This window comes from Nomascus leucogenys, chromosome 13 (genome assembly GCF_006542625.1).
Source record: "Nomascus leucogenys isolate Asia chromosome 13, Asia_NLE_v1, whole genome shotgun sequence".
Lineage (NCBI taxonomy): Eukaryota > Metazoa > Chordata > Mammalia > Primates > Hylobatidae > Nomascus > Nomascus leucogenys.
Genome location: NC_044393.1, coordinates 12464846 through 12483504, shown reverse-complemented (window position 1 = coordinate 12483504; position 18659 = coordinate 12464846). Strand labels below are relative to the sequence as shown.

The 18659-nt window shown below is 45.9% G+C and overlaps 1 protein-coding gene across 1 annotated transcript in view; it reads right to left on the bottom strand.

Annotated features, from left to right (window-relative positions):
- ATP9A (ATPase phospholipid transporting 9A (putative)) overlaps positions 1–18659 on the bottom strand; it is a 173414-nt gene that overhangs the window by 35935 nt on the left and 118820 nt on the right. Inside the window, exon 15 of the mRNA XM_030826735.1 lies at positions 4765–4926. Within this exon, the coding sequence (XP_030682595.1) occupies positions 4765–4926 (162 nt within the window). The remainder of the gene's footprint in view (positions 1–4764; positions 4927–18659) is intronic.

Genomic DNA, 18659 nt, shown 5'->3' with positions numbered 1-18659 from the left:
GCTGGGCATGGTGGCACATGCCTGTAATCCCAGCTACTCGGGAGGCTGGGGCAGGAGAATCGCTTGAACCCAGGAGGTGAAGGTTGCAGTGAGCTGAGATCACGCCATTGCACTCCAGTCTGGGCAACAAAAGCGAAACTCCATCTCAAAAAAAAAAAAAAAAAAATCCCCTAACGTGTGACGTTTCAAAGCATATTCATGGTGTGCGTCTCTGGTTCCTCAACACAAGAGCTCAGTGCCACCTCCATCTCCTCCTGGGCAGAAGTCTTGAAAGTGGCTCGCAATGCCCCCCATCTCCTAGTACTCATGCCGTGCGTCAGCCACCCCCCTGGAGTGGAGCTGGGCCTAGTGACTTGCTTCTGATAACAGCATGAGGCTGACATGAGGGGAGGTCACCTCTGACAGTGGGTGACAGAAGACTGTGACTGCCATCTCATTCACTCTCACCTGCTCACTCTGAAGAGGTAGCTGACAGGGGAGCTGACTACAGGGAGGCCCTCGTGGGAAGGCACTGAGGGTGGCCTCTGGCCAACAGCCAGGAAAGAAGTAAGGCCCTCAGTCCAACAACCCACCCACAGCCAAACTTTGCCAACAACACTGACATCTGTATGTGGATCCTACCACCATAGAATCTTAGACCCCTTGACCCCAGGCTGTGAGAGACCCTGAGCCAGAGGACCCAGCCAAGCCTGCCACAGAAATTGTCCTGGCCACAGAAACTATCAGATAGCAAGTAGAAAATAGAGCCCCCAGTTAGGTGTGGTGGCTCATGCCTGTAATCCCAGCACTTTGGGAGGCCGAGACGGGAGGATCATTTGAGCCCAGGAGTTTGAGATCAGCCTGGGCAATATGGTGAGATCCCATCTTCACCAAACAATAAGAATTAGCAGAGTATGGTGGTGTGCACCTGTAGTCCCAACTACTTGGGAGGCTGAGGCAGGAAGGTGGCTTGAGCCTGAGAGGTCGAGGCTGCAGTGAGCCATGATTATGCCACTGCACTCCACCCTAGGCAACAGAGCAAGACAGATGGATGGACGGACGGAAGGAAGGAAGGAAGGAAGGAAAAAGAGAAGAGAAAAGAGAAAAGAAAAGAAGGAAGGAAACAGAGAAGGGGAGGAGGAAGGAAGGAAGCAAGGAAGAAAGGAAGGAAGGGAGGCAGGGAGAGAACAAGGAAGGAAGGGGGAAGGGAGGGAGGGAGGAAGGGAGGGGAGGGGAGAGGAGGGGAGAAGGAGAGAGAAGGAAGGGAGGGGAGGGGACAGGAGGGGAGGGGAGGGGAGAAGGAGAGAGAAGGAAGGGAGGGGAGGGAAGGTGACGGGAGGGGAGAGGAGAGGAGGAACTTCCTTACTCCAGGGAAACACATTTTCTGGAGTAAGGGAATGCATCTCCTTGTAAGAAAGACCCCAATGGATGTCTAAGACCACGAATAATACTGACCCCATATACACTACGTTTTTTCCTACACATACATACCTATGATAAAGTTTAATTTCTGAATTAGGCACAGTAAGAAATTAACAACAATAACTTATAACAAAATCGAACAATTATAATATGCTGTAATAAAAGTAAATAAGACTTGCTTGAACACAAGCACTGCAATACCACAACAGCCAATCTGAGGGTTCCTGAGTGACTAGCAAGCAGGCAGGTAGATGGCGTGAGTACGCTAGACAGAGATGATTCACGTCCGGGAGGATGGAGTGGGATGGCATGAAATTCGTCACACTACTCACAATGGCACACAACTTAAAACTTATGAATTATTTCCGGAATTTTCCATTTCATATTTTTAGACTGCAGTTGACCATGGGTAACTGAACCTGCAGATAAGTGGGGATTACCATAACGCTGTTTTAAGCCACTAAATGTGGGGCAATCTGTTATGAAGCAATACATAGTTAATATCCTACCCTAACATTACCGTGGGTCCTTTGTCAGCTTTTCGATGTCCCTCTCGTCACACCCCAGCCCTAACCCCCAAATCCTGGGGTAGAGAGCTGGGAGCTGGAAGCCAGGCAGCCTGGAGTGAGTTCCAGCCCCACTAACTCCAGCTGTGTGAACTTGGACAGGTTTCCCAGCCCCCACCCCCAATTCCAGCTGTGTGAACTTGGACAGGTTTCCCAGCCCCCTCAGTTTCAGCTGTGTGAACTTGAACGGTTTCTGAGCCTCCTTCCACTTCAATTTTCTCCTCTGCCAAACATCAGTCCTAATGGTACCTATCTCACATGGTTATGTATTAAATGAGTTACTTTATGCAAATCACTTAGAACAGCCTCTGGCACACAGTAAGCCCCTGAGCGGGGTAATCCCAACACTTTGGGAGGCCAAAGTGGGCAGATCGCTCGAGTTCAGGAGTTCCAGACAAGCCTCGCCAACATGGCAAAACCCCGTCTCTACTAATAATACAAAAAATTAGCCGGGCATGGTGGCACACGCCTGTAATCCCAGCTACTCAGGAGGCTGAGGCAAGAGAATTGCTTGAACTTGGGAGGTGGAGGTTGCAGTGAGCTGAGATGGCACCGCTTTACTCCAGCCTGGGTGACAGAGTGAAACTGTGTCTCAAAAAATAAATAAATGTTACTTGTCATTCCTGTCATTCTTCTTACTACTACTGCTGCTAGTGGCTACTACCATTTCTACTACTACCCCAGAGCTGCCCATGGCACTAAAGCTACACGGTAAATGATCAAGGAGAAGAGTGGTGAAAAGCTAGGAGGGCGAGAAAAAACTGTGAGTTGTTTATTTTAAGTATCTTATTTGATAACTTCCCTAACATTAAAAAAAAAAAAAGACAACTGGCTATCACTGTTGAATCCTGCTCACTTCGGCACTGACTGTGAGTCTACCGTGTGCCAGGCAGGAAAGCTAGGCACAGGAGACACGGGAGAACCAAAAGGATCCTGGCCCCTGTTCTAACCCACAGGGAGAAAAGACAGGTGGTGACAAGCAAACTCTCAGGAAATCAAGAATTTCAGTGTGATGAATGCTATGGAAGAAGAACGAGATGCTCTAAGAGGTGGTCTGAAGTTAAGGAACCTGTAAGGCTGAAGGAGAAGTTGACAAGCCAAGCCTTAACTGAAAATACTCCACCAGCAGGCAGGGGGCAGGGCCACGAGCCCAGCAACCTACGTTATCAATTTCTACTTCTACTAATGCACGCTATTTTTTTTATTTCCAAAGGTTTTTGGGGAACACGTGGTGTTTGGTTATATGAGTAAGTTTTTCAATGGTGATGTATGAAATTTTCGTGCACCCATCACCTGAGCAGTATATACTGAACCCAACTTGTAGTCTTTTATCCCTCACCCTCCTCCCACCCTTTCAGCCCCCTGACTCGCCAAAGTCCATTGTATTATTCTTAAGCCTTTGCATTCTCATAGCTTAGCTCCCTCTTATGAGTGAGAACATACGACATTTGGCTTTCCATTCCTGAGTTATTTCACTTAGATAATAGTCCCCAATCCCATCCAGTTTGCAGCGAATGCCATTAATTCATTCCTTTTTATGGCTAAGTAGCATTTCATCATATATATATATATATGATATATATATATATATCATAGTTCCTTTATCCACTTGTTGACTGATGAGTATTTGAGCTGGTTCCATATTTTTGCAATTGCAAATTGTGCTGCTATAAAAATGCATGTGCAAGTATCTCTTTCCTCCATGAGGCATGAAACACTTGGATAGATCAGGGTGGAGAGGATTCTCATTTGTTAAGGAAAAAAAAAAAAGTACAGAAAAGATGAAAGCGCCTTATTCCAAAGATTCTTAAGATCTGAAGCAGAGTTTTCTCCAACCAAACTAAATAATGTGAAGAACTACCCCATTCCAAAATAGGTGTGGGATTGAACCAAGTACTTTGTATTTTTAAAGCTCCTTTGGAAAAATCAGAGGATCATGCAGACTTCAGAACAACCAGGCCAAGTGGCATATGAATACCAGATTTTCCAGGCTCCCCAGGATGGAAAGTGTGATCTCCACGGGTAAAAAGAGAAAATAGAGGAATGGGCACAGTGGCTCACACCGGTAATTCCAGCACTTTGGGAGTCCCAGGCAGGAGAATCGGTTGATGCCAGGAGTTTGAGACCAGCCTGGGCAACACAGTGAAACCCTGTATCTATAAAAAATTAAAAAATTAGTCAGCCATGGTTTTGCAAGCCTGTAGTCCTAGCTACTCGGGAGGCTGAGGTGGGAGGATTCTTATGAATAGATTCTTTTAATAAGAATTTAAAAATTAAAAATTTTTAAAAGAGCAAATAGAAAAACAACATATCAAATCAAATCAGACTCTTCAGACTGGCAAAATTTTTTAACACGCCCGGCCACAAGGTTTTCTTTTGGAGTGATGAAAATGTTTTGAAACATGAGGGAAGTGGTGGCTGAGCAACACTGTGAATGGACTAAATGCCACTGAATTTTTCACTTTAAAATGATTATATTATGTGAATTTCACCTCAATAAAAAATATATATTTAATATTAAACAAAAGGGAATGAGAGATGTATTACCAAGAAATCCCCAATGGATGTTCTCTTTAACTTTCACTCCAGAACCAGGGATACCATAAGCTGATCACAGTTATGGGGTGTGTCCAATCAATGAACTAATTTCCTTTCTGCTTAGGGAATTATATTCCCTCGTTAGTGTGGGTGACAGATATCACAGTAAAGAGGGTTAGAAAGAATGTCAACCCACAGGGACACACGCAGCACACCTGGGGTTCTTAACCACTTTAAGCCATGAATAAACACGACTCACCCGCACGATGATGCCCATACGTTTGCTTTCATAGGTGAAAGGGAAGATCTGCAGGATGGTGAAGTTCAGGATCTGGTCGCCAGGGGTCCTCAGCTGCATGGAAGACTGGTCTCGGCCCACCAGGGTTAAGCCCACGCTTTCGGTCCACTGTACCAGGGCCACCTAAACATAACACGGGGTCGAAGGTCAGATGCACAGCCGAGAATCTGGGTTCACAGGCTGTGCCATGAACACAAAGGCAGAAGGGGGCTCAGAGACAGGGGAATCACAGTAGTCAACTGCCCTTAGGGACACCGAGTGCTCTGTGCTGGCCCACGACAGTGTCTGTTCCTCTGCATCTGAGGGCTCCCACACTGACAGCTGCCCCTCTAAGAGGCACAATTCATCTTTTCTAGGCTCAGAGCAGGCTGCACACCGGAGGCATGGTGGAAAGAGACGGCACAGGATTAAGAGTGATTCCAACTGGGTGCAGTGGCTCAGGCCTATAATCCCAGCAGTTTGGGAGGCCGAGATGGGTTGATCACCTGAGGTCAGGAGTTCAAGACCAGCCTGGCCAATACGGTGAAACCCCGTCTTTACTAAAAATACAAAAATTAGCCAGGCATGGTGGCAGACACCTGTAATCCCAGCTATTCAGGAGGCTGAGGCTGGAGAATCGCTTGAACCCAGGAGGTGGAGATGTAGTGAGCTGAGATCACGCCATTGCACTCCAGCCTGGGTGACATAGTGGACTCTGTCCCCGTCCCCCCTCCCTCTGAAAAAAAGAGCGATTGGCACAATTACGGATCACTCCTGGAAGAATCTGCAACAAGCTAAACAACAAAAAAAGAAGGAAGAGAATGCTGACTGACACAGCCCTTCACCTTCAGGCTCTCCTTCCAGCCTCACACACCGCACTGGGGGAGCATCTTCAGTGGTTCTCAACTGGGTGATTCTGTCCCCCAGGGGACCTGCGGCAACATCTGGGGGAATTTGTACTTGTCACAACTGGAAGGAGGCAATGCTGGTATCCAGTGGGCAGAGGCCAGGGATGCTACAAAACATCCCGTAACATGCAGGACAGACCCCACCAGATAATGATCTGGCCCCAAATGTCAGTAGTGCTGAGGTGGAGAACACGGATCCACACAGAAGAGGAAGCCGAGGCTCAGAGCAGTTAATGAAGCTGCCCAAGGTGACAGCGCTGGCATGTGGCAAAGCTAGGCCAGGCTGTCACCTGGATCTGCCTGGTGTAAAGTTCCACAGCACACACTCTTCCCTTCCAGGAGGCGTCGCACGGGTGTCGAGTCAGAATATTCTCATGGCCTCAGCCAGACGTACTCAGCTTACGGTCAAAGGCATGAGGGTTGCAAACTCCAAGACAGGGGCCAGAGTGTTGATGCAAATAGCAAAGAGGGCTGAGTAGGGGCTGTGGCAAGCAGGAGCCCAGCCCCAGCCAAAGGGGCTGCTGCCACTATACACACAGGTGGCGGTTACTGCCCTGCAGGGACGAGGGCCAGGGTGGATGGAGCTTCCAGTTTCTCATGAAAAAACAGAAGTTTAGACTTCTCCCCGAGATGGCCTAACTTTTAAATGTAAGCAATTGGCCAAGTGCTGTGACTCACACTTCTAATCCCAGCACTTGGGGAGGCTGACTCAGGAGGATCACTCAAGCCCAGGAGTTTGAGACAAGCCTAGGTAACACAAGGAGACCCCATCTCTAAAAAACATTTTTTTTAATTATTAGGGTGGTGGCTCATGCCTGTAATCCCAGAACTTTGGGAGGCTGAGGCAGGCAGATCACCTGAGGTCAGGAGTTCGAGACCAGCCTGGCCAACATGGTGAAATCCAGTCTCTACTAAAAATACAAAAATTAGCCGGAGGTGGTGGCATGTGCCTGTAATCCCAGCTACTCAGGAGGCTGAGGGAGGAGAATCTCTTGAACCTGGAAGGTAGAAGTTGCAGTGAGTAGAGATCGCGCCACCCCACTCCAGCCTGGGCAACAGAGCAAGACTGTATCTCAAAAAAAAAAATTATTAGGGTGGGGTGGTGCATGTCTGTCGTCTCAGTTACTCAAGAGGTTGAGGTGGGAGGATCACGATCTGGGAGGTGGAGGCTACAGTGAGCCATAATGGTGCCACAGTACTCCCACCTGGACAACAGATTAAGACCCTGTCTCAAAAAAATAATAATAGAGCCAGGTGCCGTGGCTCACACCTGTAATCTCAGCACTTTGGGAGGCTGAGGTGAGTGGATCACCTGAGGTCAGGAGTTCGAGACCAGCCTGGCCAACATAGTGAAACCCCATCTCTACTAAAAAAAAATACAAAAAATAAGCTGGGCGTGGTGGCAGGCTCCTGTAATCCCAGCTACTAGGGAGGCTGAGGCAGGAGAATCACTTGAACCCAGGAGGCAGAGGTTGCAGTGAGCCGAGATCGCGCCATTGCACTCCAGCCTGGGCAACAAGAGCGAAACTCCATCTCAAAAAAAAAAAAAAAAAAAAAAGAAGAAGAAGATAACCAAACACTTCCAGTGGAGGTGACGCCTCCCAAGTACCCCTCTCCCTATCACCTACCCGCAGCCCCTGTCAACACCCTCCTAAAACCTGCCTCCCCTACTCCCCCTAAAGGTTAAGCTTTATGAGAGGAAAGTGGGGGGGCCTTCCTTTTCTTCTTTCTTGATTTTTTGTAGACACTGTACCTTTGGACTTGGATGGGAACAAAGTGACAGCTTGTTTGGCATTGAAGTTGGAAGCCCTCCTGTATTCCTTTCCTGTTGTTGCTGTACCAAATTACTGTGCATCTGTTTTTTGTTTTGTTTGTTTTGTTTTGTTTTCGTGATGGAGTCTCACTGTGTCACCCAGGCTGGAGTGCAGTGGTGCCATCTCGGCTCATTGCAACCTCCACCTCCCGGGTTCAAGCAATTCTCCTGCGTCAGCCTCCCAAATAGCTGGGATTACAGGCACCTGCCACCACATCCGCCTAATTTTTGTAATTTTAATAGAGATGGGATTTCACCATGTTGGCCAGATTGGTCTCAAACTCCTGATCTCAAGTGATCCACCTGCTTCAACCTCCCAAAGTGCTGGGATTACAGCCGTGGGCCACCGCACTGGCCAGCATCTGTTTTAAAATGAAACAAATAGATTTTCATACAGTTCTATAGATCGGGGTGGACATGGGACGAGGGTCTTACTGAGACAGGATCAAGGTCGCTTGATCACCATTGCTGCGCTGCTGCTGAGGCTCTAAGGGAGCACCTGTAGTCCCAGCTACTGGAGAGGCTGAGATGGGAAGATTGATTGAGCCTGGGAGGCAGAGGCTACAGTAAACCGAGACCATGCCACTGCATTCTAGCCTGGGTGACAGAGTGAGACACTGTCTCAAAAAAAAAAAACCTGGGGTTCCTCTTAAGTTCCCTCCCATTCCTTTTACCAAGAGACCTCTGCAGAAGCCACAAGGCAAAGGTATGCAGCTCTCTACCCCCAGTCCTTTCTTTCTCTGGAACCCCTGGATGTCATCTTGGCTGACCTGCTACACCCTGAAGAAGAGATCAAGCTGGAGCTCAAAACTGGGGTTCCAGTCCCCGCTCTGCCACCAGCCCCCAGCCCCCACAGGCCTCTGCAAAATAAAGATCTTGGAGTAGATGACTATTTCTCATTTCTGCTCCAGCTCTGAAAATGCATCTTTATGCATCCTTAGTCTACTATGCTCAGATATCAAATTCAGTTTCTGTTGCTTCTATTAACTAAATTTACATTAGCAAGAAATTATTTTTCAAGACTCTCCTTTATTTAAGTTCGAGTCATAATGAGTCAGCCAGCACTAACTAGCTTTGAGCTTTGACCAATAGAAGAAACTATCATACTGACCTCTACCTTTCAAAGAAAGGACCGATCAAGTAGTGGGTTTTTCTGTTTTTTTGTGTGTTTTTTTTAGTATTAGTTTTTGGCTACTGGCCTGCCTAAGTCTTTGAAAACTCATTCACTTAGTTATTTGTTTAATTTAATGGCTGTGCTATAGACAATGTTTATGTCCCCTAAAATTCATATGTTGAAACCTAATCCCCAATGTGATAGCAGTTGGAGATGGGGCCTCTGGGAGGTGATTAAGTCCTGGGGGTAGGTTTCCTCATGAGTGGATGAGTGCCTTTATAAAAGAAACCACAGAGAGCTCCCTCGCTCCTTCTGCCGTGAGAGACGGAGTGAAAAGAGGGCCTTTTATCAGCCAGGAAACAGGCCCTCACCAGACACCAAATCTGCCAGTATGCTGATACAGGACTTCTCAGCTTCCAGAACTAGGAGAAATAACTTCTGTTGTTTACAAGACACCCAGTTGATGGTATTTTGTTATAGCAGACCATGTTATAGCAGGCCAAACAGACTAAGACACTCTTTCAATATAGCCCTGTTTTGTCTGCTACCAATTGTCTTCCAAAGTTTAAAATTAACAAATCAGTAATGATTCGCATATATAAAATCATACCGGCCGGGCGCAGTAGCTCATGTCTGTAATCCCAGCACTTTGGGAGGCCGATGCAGGAGGATCACCTGAGGTCAGGATCACCAGTCTGGTCAACATAGTGAAACCCGATCTCTACAAAAATACAAAAATTAGCCAGGCATGATGGCGGGTGCCTGTAATCCCAGCTACTCGGGAGGCTGAGGCAGGAGAATCGCATGAACCCCAGAGGCAGAGGTTGCAGTGAGCTAGGATGGCGCCACTGCACTTCAGCCTAGGCAACAGAACAAGACTCCACCTCAAAAATAAATAAATAAATAAAAATAAGAAAAAAAAAATCATCCCATCTGTCTATGTAAAAAAGCTCGGGTGCACTGTAAAAATGTTTATAGAGTGATACACATGGAAAGAATTACTTCTAGCTTTTACTTCTAGCTTTTTTTTTTTTTTTTTTTTTTTTTGAGATAGAGTCTCACTCTGTTGCCCAGGCTGGAGTACAGTGGCACGATCTCCACTCACTGCAAACTCCACCTCCTGGGTTCATGCCATTCTCCTGCCTCAGCCTCCTGAATAGCTGGTGCCCGCCACCACACCCGGCTAATTTTTTTTTTTTTTTTTTGTATTTTTAGTAGAGACAGGTTTCACCATGTTAGTCAGGATGGTCTCGATCTCCTGACCTCGTGATCTGCCCACCTTGGCCTCCCAAAGTGCTGGGATTATAGGCGTGGGCCATGGCGCCCGGCCACTTCTAGCTTTCTATACCACTGAAATGTTTCAAACATGTATATGCATTTCTTTTACGTTTAACTTTAATTAAATAAACATCCCAATACAATTCAAATATTACAAATACCTAGTTATGTACAAGCTAAAAAGCCTGACTAAATTTATAACCTTCCTTATATACCTATTTAGTAATAAAGTAAAAAAAAAATTATTCTTCGGGTACTTTCAAACACTTATGGAAATGATTTTTTAATTCCTATTCTCAAGCAGCTATTACTTCGCCTGTTAATTGCCCTGAAAAGATGTGAAAAGTCTGTGATACTGGGCTTCCAGGAGATACACTAATTCCCCAAAAGCCTGCTCTTAACTTCAATCGAGAAATAACCTGTAACTCCAGAACCAGAAGTGGCTTCCAGGGCTGGGCAGCAGAATCGGCCAGCCCAGCATACCCAGCTACAGACCCCACAGGTCCATGTTAGTGGAAACGTTGAATAACTATAACCTGAAATGATCAGAAATGACAAACGCTTTTGAGGAAAGATCAATTACAGCTGTATGTAAACATCTTTTAGCCTTGCTTTCTTCTAGAGCAAGCCTCTCAGTGGAGCTTAGGAGCCTACGACAACTATTATCTGTAGCCCTTCCCCACCCCTGGGATCCACCATCCTAATCAAAACCTCTGCAGGGTCTGGCGAGGTGGCTCACACCTGTAATCCCAGCACTTTGGGAAGCCAAGGTGGGCAGATCACCTGAGGTCAGGAGTTTGAGACCAGCCTGGCCAACATGATGAAACCCTGTCTCTACTAAAGATACAAAAATTAGCAGGGCATGGTGGCAGGCACCTATAATCCCAGCTTCTCAGGAGGCTGAGGCAGGAGAATCGCTTGAACCCAGGAGGCAGCGGTTGCAGAAAACCGAGATTGCACCACTGCATTCCATCCTGGGCGACAGAGAAAGACTGTCTCAAAAACAAAACAAAACAAGAATGTTCTCAGTCTCTTTGGGAGCTGATTCCAACAGGATCTGAGCACTGCAGGAAGTCTTTCCTTCTCCTCTTCCACTCTCCTCCACTTTAAGTCAGTGTTAATTTAAAGCTACTTTCTAAAAGGACACATAACATCCCCCAGAGTCCTACTCAGGGAAGACCAGTTTAGAAGTGGGGTACTCACTAACACCTCTCAATTGTGGGCCAAACATCTGGGGAGTGAGCTAACTGCATTCCCTCCCAAAACACAGTGATATACAACAAGGTTACTTTAGTTAACATTCTGGCTTCTTTTCAAGGAAATCACCCCTTATCACACAAGATAGAGGATTTCAGGGGCTTGCGTCTCACTGCTGTTAACAGCCTGAGTTAGGGTCTCAATAACTGCAGGTCAGGCCAGCAGCAGAAAACGCAACCTCGTTAAGGTAGATGAATGAACAGATACATTAGACAGGAGCTGGATAAAATGCTGGAAAGGTAGAAAGGGCGGGGAGGGGATCCTGTCTCAGGAGTCTGTTGTGTTTTCTCCTTTGGATGACAAGAAACCGAAGGGGCAGAGCCCACACCTTTCCCTTCCTCAAATGCCCATGTGAGAGACTCACGTCAGAAACCATCCGTGAAAGGGCTTTTTCATCATTTCTTGGTCAGCAATAAACCACCTGTGACAAGTTTTTAAAGTTTTCTCTTTGTACCTGGGATGCTGTGCTTGGGAAATAAGCCAGATCACGTTCAGTAGCCTTGAATTCTTGTCAAAAGCAGGATACATACCAATCATCAGAGCACGTATGATACGAGGCGGGAATGTGACATCTGATAAAAGGGGTTATTTGGTAGCATTCGATAAGATAAATACTCAAGCTCACAAAGAGTCACCGGTCAGCCCTAATCCAGCCTTTCAAAATTATAAATCTATCCACAGACACACGGTTTTCTTCACTCAATACGAAAATACATTCAAATCCACCAGGCAGTGGTTGCAGGTTCAAATGCCGACAGGGGTTGGGAGACGAGCAGACAGGAGTAGGGCAGGGCCATGTGGGGTCAAAAGAAAACTGAGGCAGCAGCCGCCCAGCTTGGCCAACCACTGCCAGGTAGAAGTTGAGCCCACTATTTCCAGACCTGATCTTTCTTGAGAAAAACTAATTTTGATATAAAATCAAGTGATTTTTAAATATTGCTTCAAATTTTTTTTTTTAACATAGCATGAAACAAACAAAACATAGCCTGCTAGGAATCAGCGGAAGAGACAGTGGCATAAAAGGTCACTTCTTGCCGGGCGCAGTGGCTCACGCCTGTAATCCCAACACCTTGGGAGGCTGAAGTGGGCAGATCACCTGAGGTATGGAGCTCAAGATCAGCCTGGCCAACATAGTGAAAACCCATCTCCGCTAAAAAAAAAGTACAAAAAATTCGCTGGGCCGGTGGGTGCCTGTAATCCCAGCTACTCGGGAGGCTGAGGCAGCGGAATTGCTTGAACCCAGGAGGCAGAGGTTGCAGTGAGCTGAGATCACACCACTGCACTCCAGCCTGGGCAACAGAGCAAGACTCCGTTTCAAATAAATAAATAAATAGTCACTTCTTGATCCAAATGTCTTGTACTTGAAATTGAACTTCCTATCACTTGACTGATAAAAATAAATACTTAAGAAGAAAGAACAGCATCATCTTCCTAAAATGTGATCATTAAGAAATGACTATTTATAGACCAGGCACGGTGGCTCATGCCTGTAATCCCAGCACTTTGTGGGGCCAAGGATGGTGGATCACTTGAGGGAAGGAGTTCAAGACCAGCCTAGCCAACACGGTGAAACCACGTCTCTACTAAAAATACAAAAAAATTAGCCAGGCGTGGTGGCACAGGCCTGTAATCCCAGCTACTCGGGAGGCTGAGGCAGGAGAATCACTTAAACCCGAGAGGCGGAGGTTGCAGTGAGCTGAGATTATGGCACTGCACTCCAGCCTGGGCAACAGGGCAAGACTTCATCTCAAAACAAACAAATAAACTAAAAATACAAAATTAGCCAGGCATGGTGGCATATGCCTATAGTCCCAGCTACCCAGGAGGCTAAGGCAGGAGAATAGCTGGAACCCAGGAGGCGGAGGTTGCAGTGAGCCAAGATTGCACCATTGCACTCCAGCCTGGGTGGACAGAGCAAGACTCTGTCTCAAAAAAGAAAAAGAAAAAAAAAAAAAGGAATGACTATATATTAACTCTATTCTGAGCCAACACTAATATCACACGGGACAGAGCTTTTGCCTCTATGGCCCATGGATAAGCTAACACCAAGGGAGGCACATCTGACAGTTTCCTACAGTGTCTGTAAAACACTGTCCAGCCCTGCTCAAACAGCCCCTGCTGTCTTCTTCTGAACAACCACAATCCTGTTTTGAGACCCCACTTCGGTGGTTAATCAGTAACACGGATGGAAGAATTCCCCTATAGTTCCTGACCTCTGTTCTTTGACCTTACCCCTTGGGTCCAAGGTCATGGCAACGTGGTGGTAAAACTCCAACACCCTCCTAAATCTTTCTGCTTCACACTCCAAGCTCATTCGTGTACACGTCTGAATGCTGTCATTGTCTGGACCTGAGGCTGAGGCTCAGGCTATGCCCAGGCATTGAGGGGAACTGCATACATCTTATGGTTCACCAAGAATGTGCTCATAAAAAAACAAACCAACCAACCTCGTAGCCGCAGAAGGACCGTGAGATTGCCTGCCCTCCCTGGCGCCATGTACTTGAGCTCTCTGTCAGTTTTTACACTCACGTTCAGCAACAAGGTTAAGACGAAGCAAAAGGAGACAAATGGGACCTTTTACACACATGGTTAAAGATGTGCAGAGAGAACATGGAAGGCAATGCATCGTGGCATGATTTATGATAGCCAAAAGGGAGAAACCTCCTAAGTGGTAAGCTTGGGAGATAGAACAAACACTCTGTGGTGTACGTAGGCAGAAGAATATTGTATAGCCATTAAAAATCCTCTTATTGGCCCAGTGCAGTGCTTATGCCTGTAATTCCAGCACTCTGGGAGGCTGAGGCAGGACAACTGCTTGAGTTCTGGAGTTTGAGATTGGCCTGGGCAACATAGCAAGACCCCCATTGCTACAGTAAAATACAAAAATTATCCAGGTGTGGTGGTGTGTGCCTCTCATCCCAGCTACTTGGGAGGCTGAGGGGGGAGGACCGCTTGAGGCCAGGAAGTCAAGGCTGCAGTGAGCCAAGACTGCACCACTATATTCCAGCCTGGGCAATACAGCAAGATCCTATCTCAAAAAAATAAGCAAAACACATTAAAAAAGAAAGAAATTCTGTGACTTGCAGCAACATAGATGGAACTGAAAGTTGTTAAGTGAAACATGCTCATTTTAATTTTCCTTTCTAAGGGATGAATCCCACTGAGGTGGGTGGTAAAGGCAAGATACTCAGAAGATAGGCTGCCAGGGTCTGGCAGAAAAAGGCTTATTTTCACCAAGCTCGGAAGCTTCCCCAGATGAGAAAAGAGGGAAGAGACCAAAAAATAAAAATTCCACTGCACTTGGGAGATGCAGAGTGTCTGAACATTACCTCCAAACAGGGGACCCTGTTTGGCTAAAAATAGCCAGAGACTGTGGAACTTCATCCAGTATCAGCCCTGAGTCTCCCAAACACAGGCATCTTCACTCTCTGGAGTGCTTCAGGAGTTTACAAAGCACTTTCAAGCCATCATCCCCTGGGGAGGAACGTGGTATTGTGGGTTGCAAGTCCAGACTCTAGGCGTGGGCTGTCTGGTTTTAATCTTGCCAGCTATGTGACCGTGGGAACTTTCCTTAGCCAACTTACACTTCATCTGCAAAATGGGCACAATTATTGTGACTCTATCATAAGAGGGGCTCATAGCCCAGGGCCTGGCACAGAGCAGGTATTCAATAGGTGGTCATTTCTCACTGCCATCAGTACCACTGTTATCACCATTACTACCTCATCTTTAGCAAGGACCTGTGAGGTCAATGGCCCTAGCCCCTCTTTACCTTTGAGGAGGCTGAGGTGCAGCAATCATTTGCTTAAAATCGCACAGGTAGGCCAGGTGTGGTAGCTCACACCTGTAGTCCCAGCACTGTGGGAGACCAAGGCAGGCAGATCATTTGAGGTCAGGAGTTCGAGACCAGCCTGGCCAACATGGTGAAACCCCCGTCTCTACTAAAAATACAAAATTAGCCGGGCATGGTGGCGGGTGCCTGTAGTCCCAGCTATTTGGGAGGTGAAGCAGGACAATCACTTGAACCTGGGAGGTGGAGGTTGCAGTAAGCCAAGATTGCACCACAGCACTCCAGCCTGGGCAGCAGAGCGAGAATCCGTCTCAAAAAAAAAAAAAAAAAAAAAAAAAAAATCACCCAGCTGATTGAATTGAAAGTTACAAGTTAAACATGGCCAGCAATTGCACTGCAGAAGCAGGGAAGGCCAATGTGATGCCCTAACCTTCCATGAAAGTTAATGGACAGGGTCTTGAAATACAGACATGCATTTATGCCATCAGGAGGCTACAGGAACCCACAGCAGATGTTTCAGTAAAACTCAGCCCTCCGCTGAGGTCACAGTACAATGATATTCCATGTCCCGGCACACTTTTAAAAACTGAGCTACTAAAAGCAAGGTACAAAGCTGCATCTATAGTTTACAGTTGTGCTTTTAAATTTTTAAAAATATTTTAATAGGCTGGGCGCGGTGGCTCATGCCTGTAATCCCAGCACTTTGGGAGGCCGAGGTGGGTGGGTCACTTGAGGTCAGGAGTTCGAGACCAGCTTGGCCAATATGGTGAAACCCCGCCTCTACTAAAAATATAAAAATTCGCTGGGCATGGTGGTGTGCACCTGTAGTCCCAGCTGCTCGGGAGGCTGAGGCAGGAGAATCGCTTGAACCCAGGAGATGGAGGTTGCAGTGAGCCGAGATCATGCCACTGCACTCCAGTCTGGGTGACAGAGTGAGACTGTGTCTCAAAAAAAAAAAAAATCTTATATATATATATATATATATATATATATAAAAAATATACACATTTATATATATATGTATAAATATATATAAAAATGAAGGGTGAGGGTAATTCTAATACATGCAAAGAATTATCTCTGCAAGGATACTCAGATATTAATAACAGTGGGTGCCTCAGAGGAAGGAGCCTGGGAGAATGGAAGTCAGGGAAGGAGAGACGGGCTTCTCACCCTGTGCCACGAGCATGTGCTAGCCATGCAGACACTCTGCATGTTACCCAGAACTGCTGATTCATTGCTCTGGAATTATTCAGCTATTCAAGGCAGGGCGAAATACAGCAAGCAGCTTTCATTCATACACACATATGTGCATCCATGTGCACACACATACTCACATGGCACATGGGCAAATACATCACACATACACACACACACACACAGACACATATATATCTGCACACAAGCATAAGTCCTACAGAAATGTGAAAGTCATATGACTTTCTTTTTTTTTTTTTTATTTTTTTTTTAGACAGTCTCGCTCTGTTGCCCAGGCTCAAGTGTAGTGGTGCAATCTCAGAAAGCCATATGACTTTCTAAAGGAAGCTGCTAATTCACCCACCTTCCTGTTCAATTATATGTACTACAGCATGATTCTGTACTGGTCCTCTATCTCTCTCTCTCTCTCTCTCTCTCTCTCTCTATATATATATATATATATATACACACACACACACACACAAAGTAAATATTATTTTATGTATTTATATATTATGTCAATATTTATTTATTTACATAATATATATTATATTATTTACATAATATGTTTACATAACATATATTTATATAATATATATTATTTATATAATATAGGTTTACATAACATATATTTATATAATATGTAAATATTTACATATTATATAAATATAAATGTGCATGTCTTATATAAATACACATAAAATAAATATATATATTTAAATATGCACACATTTAGAAAGAGTCTGAGAAAATCTATACCAGAACATAAACAGTAGTAGTTATCGGCAGGTGGTAAGAATCACAGGTTATTTTTTATCTTCTTTTTGATTCTATAATTTCTCCCTTTTCTGTAGTGAGGACATTAGTACTTGTGATTTTAAAAGCTTTTTTGGCCAGGCGTGGTGGCTCACGCTTGTAATCCTAGCACTTTGGGAAGCCGAGGTGGGTGGATCAATTGAGATTAGGAGTTCGAGACCAGCCTGGCCAACATGGTGAAACCCTGTCTCCTCTAAAAATACAAAAATTAACCAGGCGTGGTGGTGGGCACCTGTAGCCCCAGCTACTCAGGAGGCTGAGGCAGGAGAATGGTTTGAACCCGGGAGGCGGAGGTTGCAGTGAGCCAAGATCACACTACTGCACTCCAGCCTGGGCGACAGAGCAAGACACTGTCTCAAAACGCCTGGCCAAAAAAAAAAAAAAGTTTTTTAAATATGAAAGAATTCATGGAAAAGACAAGCGAATGAGCCATGGACAGAGCTGATACTAGCTGCTTACAGGACAGCACCTCCTGGCTCACACCAAGAAACAAAGGCTTGGAAAGTTGCATTACCACCACGGCCCCCACTCCCACTCCCCCCACCCCCCACCCCCCACCACCCACTCTCGACGCTGTGGAACATCCTGGAAATGGTGGGATGCTGTCAGGGCTGAGGCCTGCTCGCTCCAGCATCTGAGCAGCGCTCCGCTCCTCCGGGTCCGATTGTTATCTATTTCATTTCCTCCGTGAGTTACTGTACGGTGGCAGGGAGGGCCCAGCGCCCCCAGGCTGTAATCAATAGCTGAATAAAGACACTTCAAGGTTCCCCAACTGGAATGTGCACAGGAAACAAATTCAGGAAATCCTGCTTTCTGTTACAGGAAATGAATCCTACGCCAACTGGTAGAAATTACTCCAGCAGCATCCAAGTAAAATGCATACTGGTTTCTATATGTGTTCCATAAACTGACCTTGCCTAGGCTAGCAATGTTTTATTGATATTGAATTTCAAAGGCACGATTCTAGAGCCAGCCAAGTCTATGTGGAATCCTACAGGGACTTGGAAACAGTACGGCTTTCTGAAAGATTTCACCTGAACTAGATTTAGCCTCCTTTGAGCCTCATGAGGCATTTATATAAACCTATTTGTATTTGGCAGTAGGCAGCCTCTGAAGTAGTTTAGAACGCTGATCAGGAAGACATTAACAATGACTATACCTTTAGTAAGATTATGGGTTACTTTTTACTTTTCTGATCAATGCATTCATGTGTTCTACTATAGACATAAAATAACTATGCAATACAAAATAATAAAAGTTGTAAAAAAAAAAAAAAAAAAAAAACCACACAGCAAGGCTGGGCGCGGTGGCTCACGCCTGTAATCCCAACACTTTGGGAGGCCGAGGCGGGCGGATCACGAGGTCAGGAGATCGAGACCATCCTAGCTAACACGGTGAAACCCCGTCTCTACTAAAAATACAAAAAAATTAGCCGGGCATGGCAGCGTGTGCCTGTAGTCCCAGCTGCTGGGGAGACTGAGGCAGAAGACTGTCATGAACCTGGGAGGCGAAGCTTGCAGTGAGCCAAGATCACGCCAGTGCACTCCAGCCTCCAGCCTGGGTGACAGAGCAAGACTCCGTCTTAAAAAAAAAACACAGCAAAAAGGTAACACTGGCCTCTGAAGACAGCAAAGGCCAAAGGAAAGTAGTTCTTTTTTTTTTTTCTCAATCATGATTCAGAATCTTAGAAAAACAAGACAAATC